Source organism: Anabrus simplex, chromosome 1 (assembly GCF_040414725.1).
Source record: "Anabrus simplex isolate iqAnaSimp1 chromosome 1, ASM4041472v1, whole genome shotgun sequence".
Lineage (NCBI taxonomy): Eukaryota > Metazoa > Arthropoda > Insecta > Orthoptera > Tettigoniidae > Anabrus > Anabrus simplex.
In genome coordinates, this window is record NC_090265.1 from 1,569,352,072 (window position 1) to 1,569,369,005 (window position 16,934).

General features: G+C 38.4%; 1 protein-coding gene across 1 annotated transcript in view; it reads right to left on the minus strand.

Moving 5' to 3' along the window:
- gammaCOP (coat protein (coatomer) gamma) overlaps positions 1–16,934 on the minus strand; it is a 513,985-nt gene that overhangs the window by 230,273 nt on the left and 266,778 nt on the right. Inside the window, exon 8 of the mRNA XM_067138134.2 lies at positions 8,014–8,173. Within this exon, the coding sequence (XP_066994235.1) occupies positions 8,014–8,173 (160 nt within the window). The remainder of the gene's footprint in view (positions 1–8,013; positions 8,174–16,934) is intronic.

Consider the following 16,934-nt stretch of genomic DNA (forward strand, 5'->3'; position numbering starts at 1 on the left):
ACTTTCATACAAATCAGTACGTGGGGAGGCTGGCAGTGTCAATACCGACACTGTTCAACTTGAAGGGAAACGATACTGCCAGAAATTTTAAAGGACTATAGCTGTGATGATGTTTTTAATGCAGATAAAGCAGGACTATTTTTCCAGCTTCTTCCGATAAAATGTATGTCTTCAAGGGTGAGAAATGCCAGGGAGGTAAACTCAGTAAAGAGAGACTGACAGTGCTATTATGCTGCAACGAGAGTGGTACGGAGAAATTGACGCAACTCATGATAGGGAAGTGGAAGAATCCGCGCAGTTTTAAGAATGTACATACCTTTCCTTGCCAGAACACAGCAAATACCAATGCTTGAAGTCATCAATTGTTTAGAACTTCTCATTATCACTTGATACCAGAATCATTCCTTAAATTATTGCAAAGAAATTGGAAATTTATTGAACATCTCCCTTGGTAAGTTATTCCAATCCCTAACTCCCTCTCCTATAAACAAATATTTACCCCAATTTGTCCTCTTGAATTCCAGCTTTACCTACATTTTGTGATCTTTTCTACTTTTAAAGGCACCACTCAAACTTACTTGTCTACTGATGTCATTCCACGCCATCTCTCCACCGACAGCTCAGAACATACCACTTACATGTGAGGGGCCGATAACCTTACATGTTAGGCACCTTTAAACAACAAGCATCATCATCGCTTACATGTGACCCACCATGGATTAAGTTATTTCTAGCTGATGATGCTCACTAAGCATGAGCGAAACATGTCCTAATTGTAATATCTATTAATGATTTTATCCTAAATATAAAGGACTATTGTGTATTGGAAAGGTGGTTTTTATTAATATAATAACTTCTCATGTGATAATTCTACGATAATTCTAATAATTTTCAACAACAAACATTCCCTAAAGAATTCGGTTGATTTTTGCGACATATTAAAAAAGTTTACCCTACAACCTGACCATATAATGTGCTCCTTCGACATAATGAACATGTATTCTAATGTACCAACCAAAGACACCGTAAAATTCATCAAGGATAATATCACAAAACATAGAGGCCTCGGTAAGTTTGAAACTGAAGAGTTTATGAAGATCCTAAATTCTGTGTTAAACAACAACTATTTCACTTCAATGGGAAGAACTACCACCAAAATGGCCCTAGCTATGGGTGATCCTCTATCCGGTATCTTGGCTGACATTGACATGGATTCGTTGGAACACACAAAAATAATGACACAAGTAAAAGGTATATGCCTGTGGCTCCGGTATGTGGATGATACTTTTGTAATTATCAACAAAGAACTCACTAACAGTAATGTGATCCTGGAATTTTTAAATAAACTTGACCACAACATAAAGTTCACCAAGGAGGATGAGACTTAGGATTCCATAAACTTTCTCAACATAATGATCACATGTATTAAACAATATTAAGAATTCCGAAATTTTAGAAAACCCAGCCACTCTCCTATAACCATTTTAAAAAGTCTTCTTTACACCCCAACTCTTATAAACAGGCAATGTTTTATAGTTTAATTTACAGAGCTTTAAAAATCCCTCTTTCATCTAATAATCTAAAATTTGAACTCAACTACTGTATATAAAGAGTCTGGCAAAATTTAATGGTTTTTAAATTGAAATGATTAATTGATTAATCAATAAGATCAAATTTAAATTAACCACAAATCTCATCCCAGACAAGCCTAAAAAATCTAAATTTTTCACGTTTACATATAATAATCCTGCCATTTATTAAGCTGCAAATACCCTTTTAAAAAAAAACACATTACATTAAAGTAACGTTCAGGACAGCGAGTACTAATCCGAACATATTCTTTAATCACAACAAAATCATATTTGTAGCCGATATTCAGGATCTGGCATATACAGACTAACTTGCATACAATGTGGAGGTCTCATATATCGGGCAAACAGGCTGGAGTTTTTATTCTAGATACATGGAACATTATAATGCCAATAAGCATAATAAATATTCGGCAATGAGCTCTCACATGAGGAAAGCAGGACATCATTTCACATCCATAGAAAATGACCTTACTATTATCAAAAGAATTGAATGAATAGAATGAATTAGAAAATTTATACATCTTTTTAGACAAGGTCTATAAAAAAACCAAAATCTCAATGATGTTACCGATGTTAAAAATCCTCTATATGAATAAACACCTTGCTTACTGCGCATTTAAAACTGGTAACATAATAAATTCTTAAACATTCTAAAATCTTCGTACTTAAAAGCTCCCACTCCCTCGCAAAACACTACGCCCTCCCAAGTCGCTCCTAAAAACTCCCCCAGCAAACAGCGCACACTTTCAAAGCTCCGCCTACCCCACCTCTCCTTTCACGTTTCCCACCCCTACCTATACACCGGTACGATACTAGAAGTAGAAGCGCCAGTCAGGCAGGCACAGCCAGATACGCCCAGCACAACTGGAGTAAGTAATACGCACACAGTGACCTCGTTCAAGTTTAGCTGTCTCACGTCACAAATCTAATTCTTCAATACCTTTCCTCATGATACAGATCATTTTCAATCATACTCCAGAAGTTAAGAGTCAACACCTAGCAACTGTGTCGAACGTCACCATTCGACCAACAATTTAAAAAAACAGCAGTTGCACCTTCATAGTTGAGCAACAAGTTTAGCTAAGCTTTGTCGAGAACCTGTTATTCATTCAATTCATCACAGGACAACTAGCTGGATTCACCCAACAAACACGTTATACAACAGCAATTTTAATGTCGAATTTGACTGCAATTTAACCAGTCGCACAGCACAGATTCAAATAATGTCTCCACAATTAATAGTTTATTATAGTCTGACATTTTTCACTCATGATTGAGTTTACATTAGGCTCTGGAACCAACTAGTAATGCTTTCTCCAGAAAGGACAAGTCATCAGACAAATGACTACTAACGTTTTTAAGCAGCTCATGCGTAAAAAAAAGTTGAAGACCCATTTTAGTCATAGACATTCTAAACTTCACAAGAGATAAGAAAGGAATGACCAAATTCTAGTTATAGAAAAGTTTCTTTTATCATTAAGTTTTTCTTCATTAGCAATCATTTGTATCAACCAGAATTGTAGACGTTTTTATTGTATCAATTTCAAGATATCATACTTTAAGGTTTGAATCAAGGCTGATGATGCTCCTGAAGGAGGGATAATATTATGTAAATCTTAACTACAAGAACTTGTTTTGTATTGAAAAGGTGGTCTTAATAAACATTTTTGTAATACTCTTTTTAAACATACCACTTAGTCAAGCAGCTCAACTCCTTTCTCCCAAGTCTTTTTCCGCACAAACTTTGCAACATTTTTGTAACGCTATTCTTTTGTCGTAAATCACCCAGAACAAATCGAGCTGCTTTTCTTTGGATTTTTTTCAGTTCTTGAACCAACTAATCCTGATGAGGGTCCCATATACTGGAACCATACTCTAGTTGGGGTCTTACCAGAGACTTATATGCCCTCTCCTTTACATCCTTACTACAACCCCTAAATACATATCTTCCTAAGCATTTGCAGAGGATGGCAGTGCGACGGAGGAAAATCGTATCGTTCATTGACCGATATGCTGCGCACCCAATTGATACATCTTATTTGAGAAATGTACATGTAGTGTTTCTTGCCGTAAACTGTACAAGCCATCTCCAACTGCTGAACCCACACCATCCAGTGTAAAGCAGAAATATAGAATGATGCTCGTACAGAAGGGAAAGGCTTTCCAAAAAATTACTTCACGTAAAATCTCAATTTTGGATGCCATGCATTTCTTAATATCTGCTTGGGCACCTGTAAACGAGACCACAATCTGAAACTGTTTCCGCAAAGTGGGCTTCGTTCGTTCAGCCACTGATGCTGTTTCAATGGAAATAATGGAAAGCACTGATCATACGCGCGAAGAATATAGTCAGCTCGGAACAGGTGAAGAAGTGAATTTTGCCATGTATGTTGAATGTGATGACCATGTTGCAAGCTGTGAAGTGCACACTGTATATGAAATTCATGAACAGCTGACAACTCGTAAGGATAGTAACAAGCAAGAATCCGAGGACGAAAATGAAACCAGTAAGAACTTTGCAGCAGTACCAACGCATTGGGCAGTGATACAAGCTATGTGCATAGTGCGATGTTACGTGTCAATTTTTGTTGTGGTAGACAATGTAATACATTATTTATTTATTTATTTATTTATTTACTTATTTATTTATTGTGTCAAAAGTACAAAGTAAATGAGACAAATTAAACAGAAAAAATTTTTGAACACTGGTTGACCAAAAATTGGCCACGACAAGCGCATTTGGAGTTGCCCTCATTAGGTCTTTAATGGTACAAGTAGCTGGAGAAGAAGGACACAGTAGGAGATGATCGTTAGTCTGCTTAGTACTACACTTGCAATAAAATGTCTCCACAGGAAGCCCCCATTTCTGTAGGTTGGTCTTCCATCTCGTGGTACTGGAGCGTAATCGACTGAGAGCTTTCCATGTTGTCCACTTTTCAGAATGTCCACGGGGAAGTTCTTCCTTCGGAACGATCCGTTCTCTCAAATGTTGACGTTTTCCCCGCCACATTGAGATTCTTGCTTGCTGTGGTGTTCCTTTAAGAGCTTCAGTGGTTGTCAAGAAGCTCTTTCTTGATTTCAGCCTAGGATGTGCTGGTTGACAGGCATACAAAGGGTGGGCTTCCATAGTCATAGCCTTGCTTTTCTCATACCTAGCAGCAATCTCACGTCGGATTTCAGGTGGTGCTATACCAGCGAGACAGTGGAGTTTATCTATGGGAGTAGGTCCTAAAAAAACCTGTGATAATACGACAAGTATCATTTAGTGCCACATCTATCTTTTTGACATGGCTGGACTTGTGCCACATGGAGCATGTATATTCGGCAGTCGAGTAGTAGCACAGTGCTAGTGCGCCTGTTCTTACAGTGCAAGGGCGAGCTCCCCAGGTGGTGCCTCTCAGTTTCTGCACTACGTTGTTTCTGGCAGACATGTAATAGATTACATTACCAAACTCAATACTCTTGTATGTAATTTGAAATGAAAGAAGAAGCAGTCTACATTAGATATGTTTCTAACACTCAAGTGATGATATGCAAGTTACTCTGTGTATTTCTTTATTCAGTATCAAATTCTTGACAATTTTTGTGGATTTTAAAATTTTTACTGGCGTGTATAGTTCGCGTTTCTAAGAATGTTGGTGTTCTTAAAATGTATTATTTCTTTATTCATCTCATTAATTATAATGAGCATTTGTTTCTTTATGTGGATCGTAATTATTTTTACGTTCAAACATAACCTTAAATTTAATAGCTTTTTTTTCCATTTTTTAAACACTAGAACTGCGGCTGGGTCATTTGCTACCCAGCTGTTAGTTCTTTCTTCCCTTCTTTGTGTCTCTACCTGGAGTGTTAGATTTTTATGACTTTTCATAAATAAGGGACTTTGCAACCACATATAATTTTAGTTTTCAGGGGGCAACCCCCTAACATCTATTCTTCCATTTAGCCTCTTACACTTTTAGTACGTGTGTCACCAGGATTTTCCAAGCATATATACTGTGCCGAAGCCGCAACATCGCATTGGCTGCGGAGGAACGAAACCGCCTAGTCACATCCGAACAATCGTGTAGCAAGGACACTACCCATGCTTTGTTGTGCAATAGGTTGTTAGTTTTGCAGTATCGCTGTGTAGATAGTGTGTGAATAGTTGACAGTGGCCGCACCTCAACGACTTACTACTGAACAAAATATTATTGATGCCATAAATGACATTTCCGATGAGGAATCTGAAGGGGAACCCATGGATTTTTCGTCTGATGAAGGATCACAGCTCGTACCTTCAAATTTGTCAGCAGAAGATGATGTCATGCCATTTGAAGCTGAAGCAAATCCTGATAGAGCAGGTATGCATTTCTAAACTTTCATTTCGCAACATATGGATTATAATTTACATACTTTGCAAATTTCAGGCCTAAAAGTATTTAGTTTACAGTTTCTTTATCACTATGATTTTTATGTTCGGGCTATTAGGTTTATATAGCCTGGTGCATTTTTACTTATTGTAAATATTATTTTCGGGTGGAAAAACTAAGACAAACTTTAACATTGTATCTAATAAACTCCTGCAATGCCAGGGATTTCTACCGGTCGTCAAATGGGGCATGGGCAGGAGCACTGTTCAGTTCCTTCAACGGGAGAAGAGGCCATCGCTAACGGTCAAGGAATTGTACAATTTGATGATAAAGGAGAGAATGCGCCATCAGTGAAACGTGGCAGGTTTTGTGTTGAGAGCCTAAATCAGCTTCCAACAGGTATAAAAATTGCATCTCCAGATGGTATGACCTGGAAAGTTGGGGTAACTGGTGATGTTGCTGGTAATGTGGAGCTCAAAATGTGTTGAGAGATCACGCTGGACCTACTGCACAAGCAGAACGTAATGTGAATGAGACTTGCGCAAGTGCTTGGAGACTTATGATCACGGACAAGATTCTGAAACATATTGTGACATGTACTGAGACAGACGCACATCGTGTATTGTCAGATGATTGGTGTCTTAGGATTGAGGAGATGGAAACCTTTCTTGCTATATTGTACATTCGCGGTGCCATAGGAGCTAAAGGCTTAGAACTGGACTCATTGGGGGCAATCCTATTGTAAAATCAACAATGGTACGTGATATATTCAGAGAAATAATGTGTTTCTTGAGATTTGACGTTAAATCTACAAGGTCTGAAAGACTAAAAGAAGACAAATTTGAATTGGTATCAGAAACCTGATACGCCTTCATTGAAAATACCCAATGAAGCTATGTACCTGGAGCATACATAACTGTTGACAAGCAGCTCTTCCCTTCGAAATGCCGCTGTAAATTCACACAGTTAATGGCCTCTAAACCAGACAAATATGGGCAGTAGTATAGGATGGTGGTAGAGGAAGAGTCCAAATATGTCGTGAACACTTTCCCGTATCTCGGAAAAGATTAATAATCACAAAAAAGAGGGGTGGGTCGTAAGTGACCCAGCCGCAGTTCTAGGGGGTATTAAAGCACATTTCCTTTTAACATTTCATTTTTGGTCCATACAAAAACGTCCTAACCAGGTTTGGCTGTATATTACTGCCTACAACAATAGACCTTAATCAGCTAAGTCTGTCAAGATTATATTTTATCTCCAGATGCCAATGCACTAGTTCATAGACCCAACTTTTAAACAATTTTGTATATGTGTGTTTGTAACATAGGGCTGATTAATCTAATTACTTGTTTATTACAAAAATAGTTATGTCACACTTGACGTAACAAGTGGATTTTAGGGTAAACAAATTCTATTAGTTAAGACTCAGTAACTCACATTTTTATTCTGTAAATTTATAATACAGTTCACAGTTTTGAAGGGTTCATTTTAAGCATACAGGTTACATTCCTACTCTATAAAGTGTCAATTTATAGGATGACCCTTAAAGGGTTGAAACCAGTCCCATGATGTCTTTAATATATCTTATATCAAATATTAATTTGTATTGAATAAGTGGACCTTCCCTCATTCTTGTAACTGTGAAAGGGACAGTGGGAGAGAAGAAAGCAAGATGAAGATATTGTACTGTTATTTAGGTACATAATAAGGTGAGGCTAGCAGCTGCAAGAGGCAGCAGGTACAGTGACTGTTCCTCCCATAAGTTGACCTACAGCTTGTATTATGTTACTTTTATGTCCTAATACTACAGTGAAATGGATATACAGGAGCATAATACTGGAAAGTAACAATTCATCCCATTCCTTCTACAGGCCAACAACAGAAGCTGTAGTTGGAAAGAAAATAAACCCTGTGTGATGAAACAACAAACTGAATGGGGCATTATGTTTTCATAATTATTTTTCAAGTTCCAGCCGAATCCAAAACAAAACTGTTTGTTGTTGCAATGTATTATCTCAAAGCAGGAAATGCTACAGAAATACTGAAATTTAATTTGAAGTCATGCTCACCTGTTTCTTTGGCCTCAGGGTTCTCTTCTATAATAGTAATTATGGTATCCGCAATAGAAGCCTTATATTCCAAGCCACCCTCATCACGCAGCATAGCTGACAGAAAGTTCATTAACACACTGTGCTTGCGTGGGAATTTCAAACACAGAGCACGAATAGCCTGACAACAAAGACAAACGACAATGTTTAAATTATTAATTCCTTTCACTAAGGAACTTTTACATAATATACAGGACAAACTAAGAGCGTCACACTGAAAGTAAAGAGAACAATTTTTCATGAATCATCATTTGACATTATCGAAAAACTACATACACCATCCTGACTTCTCTTCACATTTAAGTATAATAAACATTGTCTTTCACACACTTTGTTCAACATTTCACAATACTCGTGCAATAGATCTTTTTCCTGTTTGAGAAATCCTATGTCACATGTTTGTTAAGAGCAGTTTTCCTGTAGCATTGATTTTACTGTCAAAGTTCTCTGCAAGTTTTCATCAAAAACAGATAACCTAAACCGTGCTCATGTTTTAATCATCTGACTGAACATCCTCTCACATGCAGACTTATTGTGAGCGATTGTTTAAATACCAAGCGTAACATGAACTAATCTCTCAAATTTTGGGCTCCCATTACCACTTCTTAATTTGCCTACGAAAGACTGCTCCACATCAATTCTTCCCTTCATTACGATCTCATAAGTTATACCGTCCGTCCATGGCTTCATGCTCTTCATTTGCATTGGCATTCAGTAACAAAGGAAACTTAGCTACAAAATATATCAGAGTAGAAAATGGAGCCTCGGATGCAGATGTAATTTGTGCAACTGTCGCATTCCTCAACATTTCGTTCTTAAATGGAAACTTGTGAACAATGTACTCACATACTGCAGTGAAGTACTTATGAAATGATGAGAAGAATTCCTCCTCCCCATCATGCTAAAGATGATCTATGAATTGGGAAGCGCAATTACCAATGACCAAATCACAATCATTCTTCTGGTTTCCTCTGCTGCAGAAATCAACTTCCAAATTTAGATACCAAATTCTTAATGTGTCCAGCAGCAGATATTGCACTAAATGGATGGCATACTTGACTGCAAAACTACATCTGATTTGTCACATGCAAGTATAACATTTGATAAAAACAGACAAAGCCTTATTTAAGTCTGATGACAGGTGCATAAAAATCCTTTCTTCACAAGACAGACTGCACTTAACAAAGGAATTCTGTTTAGTTGTTTCGGTTGTAGAAGAACAAGAGACTGCTGATTCTGTGGTTCTTTTCCTCGAAGGGCAATACTCTCTACTGGTGTTTGTTTCATCTTTGGAATAAGATAAGTCTCGAGACTTCCAAGCTGAAATGTCTTAACAGACGTCACTTCATAATTGAACAGGCTGGACAAAGGCTGCCACTGTTCCAACAACCTGGATAAACATTTGCCCAGAGAAAGCCTCATATGCTTTAACATTTTCCTTGTACAGCTCCTGAAATTGTCTCAGTTTCCTCTTAGTACTTCTTTGCAGAAAATGGTATATGTGCACCTCATGATCATCAATTCGAAATGGCAGGCATGATGCTCCCTTTGCCAAATTTAACAAATGGCAGGGACATCCAATGACAAAGAGGTCAGGCATATCATGATTCAGTACTCCTGCAACTCCATTCTTCATTGCAGCCATTACCTGTGCATTATTACAACCTAATTCTAAACAGTTATTGAGTGGAATATTGCACTCTTTCAGAGTGTTGAGAAGAAGGCACCTTACAGTATGTTCACACCAGTGTAGTTCTCTTTCAGGTTAAGGACAGACTATAAGCAGCTTTCAATGTTTTGTGTCTTCTGATTATGAAGGTAATCCCAAAAATAAGGTCTCCTTTTATTTTTTTAAATACATACACTTGATATTTCTACAATGGTTTATATCATTTTACAGCTTGAACATTTAGCTATTTTTCTGCATAATCACCATTTCAGTCGATGCATTTTTTTAGACGCTGTGCCAGTTTTTGTACGCCCATGTCATACCAGCTCGCCGCCATGCTGTTCAGGAAGTTGTGAACCTCACCTTTCACATCGTCATCGGTGCTGAGATGCTTTACAGCCAAATGTTCTTTCAGCTTAGGAAACAAGTGATAGTCACTGAGCGCCAGGTCGGGACTATAGGGTGGGTGGGTGATGATGTTCCATTGAAACTGTTGCAGGAGAGCAACGGTTTGCCGGGCGACGTGCGGGCGAGCGTTGTCATGGAGAATGTTTATGCCCTTGCTCAACAGTCCTCTTGTCTCGTTCTGAATTGCCTGTCTGAGTTTTTTCAGGGTCTCAGAGTACCTGTCAGCGTTATTTGTGGTCTCAGTGGGCATAAAGTCGACCAACAATACCCCTTTTCGATCCCAAAACACAGTTGTCATGCCTTTACCGGCAGACTGTGTTTGCTTGAATATCCACGGCTTTGGCAAAGGGGGATACTGCCACTGGCGTGATTGTTGCTTGGTCTCAGGTGTAAAGTGGAACGCTCAGGTTTTGTCACCCGTGACAACCGAGTCCAAAAAGTTGTCCTGTTCGGCTGCAAAGCGATGAAGAAATGCGCACGAAGAATCGACTCGCCGCATGTGGTCTTCAGTCAACATGCATGGCACCCATCTTGCGCACACCTTCCGATATTTCAACTTTCCCGTTAAAATTCTGCGAGCGGCGCTTCAGGAAACCTCAGGAACCAAAGTACAGAGATCATCCAGGGTGACCCGCTGATCATCACACATGATTTGCTCAATCTTCATGACTGTCTCGACAGAAATTGATGGTCTCCCGCTCCTTTGTTCGTCATGAATTTCAGTCCAACCGGCTACAAACTCTGTACACCACTTACGAACATTTTTGACATCCATGCACGACTCACCATACACTTCCGTCAATTGGAGATGGATTTCAATAGGTTCAGTAACTTTTGGGTTAAAAAACCGAATAACTGCGCGCACTTCGCACATGGCGGTAACGTCCAACGGGAGCTCCATTCTCAACGGCTGCCAAGCCAAGACTTAGTGCCTCAGCACGGCGTGTGCATGTTAATATTGTCACCAACAGCCACACGAACAGAGTTCTGTATTTATAAAAAACTAAGAGACCTCATTTTTGGGATTATCCTCGTATATATGGTAACAACTATGGTATACAGGTTAAAATCTCCTTTGTTACTTCCATGTGTTGAAAGAGAAAATGGCCATTTCTCCAAAGTCTCTATTACTTCTTTCTCCTTGTTCGTCATTTCTCCAGTAATTGTAGCCGTTTTTGTTCTTGCACAGCCAAACTTCATTCCAATATTGTTGTTCAGGAACATTTTTTTGAAAAGGTGACTTGTATGATCTGCACAATTAATTGGCAAATTATGCACCAAAACAAATTATATAAATAAAGCAATCAGCATTTATCACATCATCACCTTCACTTTTCTTACCAAAACCTACTTTTTTTATTGCTACCTATACACTTGATGTTTTCTCAGTGCTTCATTGTTTCCATGCGTTTTAAAACACCACTTTTTCACGTTGGCAAACAGTACGAAATGCAAAAAATGGCCCTTTCCTGGGTTCAATAATACACACAAGCTGTTTCAAAAAAAATTTCCTAGAAAATAGACTTCTATTTTTGGCCACTCGTGAAGAATCAAACACCAAACAAAACACTAAAATATGACAAATATATTGCATTATAATCGATAAACAGCTGCTTACATGAAAACCAATCCTGTCAGAGATTCAGATACCCAAATAACATTCAGCCCACTATACAGACTTTAGTAAATACTGGACATATGTAAACTTCACTGAAACACACGCGCACATCCAAAAACAGAACAGAACATGCAGAACAGCACAGAACACACACACACACATATATATATCAGAACACTTCGCAATAAAATGATCTGAACAAACATGAACATAGCATGCGAGAACAAGAGAGATTGGCAATGGATATACGAGTCCCAATATTCAGGTTACAATAAACTTCACACAATTGTGCTCATTTCTTTTTTTATTATTATTAAACATCAATATCTTGTTTGGAAGTGACCAATGAGTGAAGGATTTCCAGCCAATTGGAAGTGACCAATGAGTGAAGGATTTCCAGCCAATGACATAAAAGATAATTAAAACAAATGTTTGAAGTTCACCAATCTTCTTCTTAATTCTCAATCCAAAGATTAGTTGGCAGCAATTGCTTTCCTTCAAACCTCTTTGTAATCTGTAAATCTCTTCATTTCCTCATATATGCCTGGTCCTACATCATCTCTGATATGTCTGGAGTATTGCACTCTAGGTCTTCTTCTTCTTCTTCTTGAATCATTCCTTCCATGACTTTAACTATAAAAACTATTGTGCCTGCAGAGATGAGCAATTAACTTCTCTTCTCTTTCTTATTGTTGATAATCAAGATCATTTTTATCTATTCTCCTAGGAATTTCTTCATCTGCAAGTTTTGCTATTCGTGAGATCTTTTCCATCCTCCAGCACATCATCTCAAATGCCTCCAGGCGTTTCTTATTGCATGCACCAATAGTCCACGATCTTGAACCATACAAGGTCACAATCTAGACATGGCACTTAATAAAGCTATTTTTCATCTCCACATTTAGATTCCTTTTTTAGTTATAGGCGACCTTTGGCTGTGCAATTCTTATCTTTATATCGGCTGAACTTTTTCCATCTGAAGTAATTTTACTTCCTAAGTAGGTAAAGGCATTTACTTTTCTGAGTACAGTAGCGTCTTATGTCGGCTGCAATATATTGGTGGTTGCACACCATAATTTCAGTCTTCTTTGCATTAATTTTCATGTCATACTTTTCTCTCATATCTTGTTCATCTTGCTAATACATTTTGTAGCTTCTCTTTGTTCTCCTCAAATCTTATCATTTGTCACCATAAAACTTATCTGTGTTGGTGCGATGTAAAGTAGATTGAAAAAAAAAAATCTGAACATTTTGACTACCAGTCCATTGATCTTTATCCCTTCCATATCCCCTTTACATTCCTCGATGCCTTTTTCAATATAAAAGTTGACCAGCAATGGTCATAAATTACATCCATGTAGTACTCCTTTCTATATGTAAACCTCCTGCACCTCACAATTTATCTTTAAGATGCCTTTTTGGTTTTTATAGAGTTCATATATCATTCGTTTGTGTGTAAAATCTAGACCAACAATAGCTATAATCACAAATACAATAAACAATGGTTTTCTTACATGCAGCATTATAATACCAATATAAATGGTCCGTTATTGGACATTATAAATTTTTTCCAGCAAACTCATTCCTGGTTGCCAGCGTTTCGCCCCCATGTGCTAGGCTGGGCTCATCAGTTGGTACCTAGCACACCTACCAAGACGCTGGATAGTGCACACCGTGAAGGCCACTGCGTAGGCTAATTGTAGCCACCGGCAGTGCCAATGCACTATGAGAGACATTGTCTCATTATCAAAAATTGATGCCTGCTTGGCCATCAGATGATGTAGATAATTGTTCCGAATGAGTAAATTTATAATACCAATATAAATGGTCCGTTATTGGACATTATAAATTTTTTCCAGCTAACTCAGCCCAGCCTAGCACACGGGGGCGAAACGCTGGCAACCAGGAATGAGTTAGCTGGAAAAAATTTATAATGTCCAATAACGGACCATTTATATTGGTATTATAAATTTACTCATTTGGAACAATTATTTCTGATTCCCTATGGGAATCAGCGTCTACATCGTCTGATGGCCAAGCAGGCATCAATTTTTGATAATGAGACAATGTCTCTCATAGTGCATTGGCACTGCCGGTGGCTACAATTAGCCTACCCAGTGGCCTCCACGGTGTGCACTATCCAGCGTCTTGGTAGGTGTGCTAGGTACCAACTGATGAGCCCAGCCTAGCACACGGGGGCGAAACGCTGGCAACCAGGAATGAGTTAGCTGGAAAAAATTTATAATGTCCAATAACGGACCATTTATATTGGTATTATAAATTTACTCATTTGGAACGATTATTTATGATTCCCTATGGGAATCAGTATCTACATCATGCAGCATTATGTCTATAACCAATAGTAACATGAAGATAGGTTCCCTTGCACCTCTGTTCCATCCAAACCCAATGGGTCTTCAGCTAAATTTGGTTCAATTTTACTGCTTATTGGGTTATTCAGGGCCTCTCATATATATTAAGACGGTGTGATTAATTGGAGCTTAATGTTGTCGTCAGCTCCCGCTTGGAGAACTGTGCCAGCATACAGCGAGCCATCTGATGATGAATGAGCATACCACTACAGTTCTCCAACGGTAAAGCATTCTTAAATTCAAAGCCTCATTATTGTAGAAGTCTTCCTCATAACAGTCGAGATTTTCTTCTGAAGATGTGGAGCAAAATTTTCTGTGAAATGTAGAGTGTTTCTCCTTGCTTTCTTGACATGGTGTAAGCCAAAAAGCCCACATCATGTCTAAACTAAGACCGTCGAAGCAGCTTTTTTACTCTCTGATACGTAAGCTCCAGTGTGGGAGGCGTGCGTGTAGTTCTTGACCTTGCAAGCAGCCTGCATATGTTCGACCTGGCGAGCAACGGTCACCAGTCTGAATCTCAGCTGTTCATATAGTGAGGCAGTTATCATTGCAACATCGTAGTTTCATAAGTAAAATTTCTGGTTTCATCTTAATGGACATGTGAATAGTCATAACTCTCGCTATTGGTATACAGAAAATCCTAATGGTGTTTATGAAGTCCCTCATGATGACAGTGAGATTGGTGTTTGGTGTGCTGTTAGTGCAAGACAAATAATTAGGCCTTTTTTTTTTTTTGCTAGTGCCTTTACGTTGCACCGACACAGATAGGTCTTAGGGCAATGATGAGATAGGAAAGGCCTAGGAGTCGGAAGGAAGCGGCCGTGGCCTTAATTAAGGTACAGCTCTAGTATTTGCCTGGTGTAAAAATGGGAAACCACGGAAAACCATCTTCAGGGCTGTCGACAACGGAATTCGAACCCACTATCTCCCGGATGCAAGATCATAGCCGCGCACTCCTATCCACACAGCCAACTTGCCCAATCCTTTTTTCTTTTCTTCTTTTTTCGACAACAGTAAATGCAGAGAAGTACCAAGATGACATTTTGACTCTGTTCTTTCATCAGTTAACGGAAGAAGAAAAATTGCGTAGGTGGTTTCAACAAGATTCAGCCCCTGCTCATACAGCAGAAGATTTCCTTTTTACAATCTCGGAAGTGTTTGCAGACAGAGTGATCAGTGCTGGTCTATTTCCCCCTTGTTCTCCAGATCTAACAGTGTCTGATTTTTACTTGTAGGGTAAACTGAAAGAAAAAGTGTATCAAACAAATCTTCACACATTGAAGGAACTGAAAGAAAACATCAGGAATGAAATCAGAAACATTGCAGTGGCAGAACTCACTTGCGTCAGCCAGAACGTGTTTATCAGATACAATGCCTGTATAACCCAGGAAGGACGACACTTCCAACATCTTTTATAAAGTAGGATTTCATATAAGATTGTATACACGCTTAAAGTAGAGCGGCTGCATGCGACATAATTTCAGCTGAGACAGCTGCCGTAGCACAGAGTTCAAACACCGTGCATTTGGCCTTAGTTTATATGAGAGACCCTGTATATTATTCTTGTCAATATTTTTGACGTGTGGCAATAAAATAGGGTCCTTCACATTACAAGACTGGAAAAGAGAAATGAAGAAGAAGGTTCCTTGGTACAGGGATTACGAAGCACTTTAAAAATCATCTGGAATTTCTCTGGTATCATCTATTGCCGTGATCAGTTGAAATATGTAGCTGGGTGTTTCATCATCCAATCCCTGTATCGCATCTTAGTGCTTTATTATTCTTCAGTTGTCAGCCTCCATTGCATAATGGTTAGTGTTATTACCTGCTGTCTTCGGGGGCCCAGGTTTGATTCCTGGTATTGTCAGAAATTTAAGAATGGCAGGAGGGCAGGTATGTGGTTGAAATGGTACATGCAGCTCACCTCCATGGTGGAAGGGGTGTGCACCTAAAAAGAGCTGCGCCACATCAGGATGAGGATACGAGTTTACTTTAGTCTTCATTTCTTTCACAGCCTTAAGATACTCTTCCTTTCTTAAAGAGGATCCCATCTTTCACTTGTTATATGCTATCTTCATTTCCAAGATTGTCAGCTGGATCTTCATATAATTTTTCTATGTATCCTTCCATCTTTCTCCCACTTCTTTGCTCTGAAACAACAGTTTCCCATTTTCATTTAATATGCTGCTACTACGACCAATTAATGTTTTGAATTGTTTCTTGATCAATTCATAAGCTGTTTCTATGTTTCCTTTCTTCATCCTTTCCTCTATTTCCTTGAATTGTATCAATATATATTCTTCCTTAGATTTCTTTGCTGCTTCTCTGTCAACTATATTTATAGCTTTCATAGTTTCCAATTTATTATTCACTTTTTGAGTTTTTGAATTTCCTCCTTTCCTGCAGAAGTTCAAGCACATGTTCTGTAATCCATGTTTATCATGCTTCTTTCATAATTTTTCCTATTTCCTTATTTGCAGGTTCTACGATAGTGTGCTTAAGGCTCACCCATTTCTCATTTATTGTACAACTGGATATTTCTTTGAAGTTCTGTTGTACCAGGTTTTGATAGATTTCCTGGACTCTGTCTTGTTTTAGATTCCTGACTTTATACCTCCAATATTTTTTCTAGATTCTTCCTCCTCTTTCTTAAGTCAGTTTTTAACATTACTAGGTTGTGGTCGTTCACTACATCAATCCCTGGATAATTTTTGCATTTCTTGCTTGATTATGGTATCTTTCCCTTACCCATGATATAATGTATTTGGTACCGTGCTTTATCTCCAGGTGCAGTCTAGGTATACCTTCTTCTTTT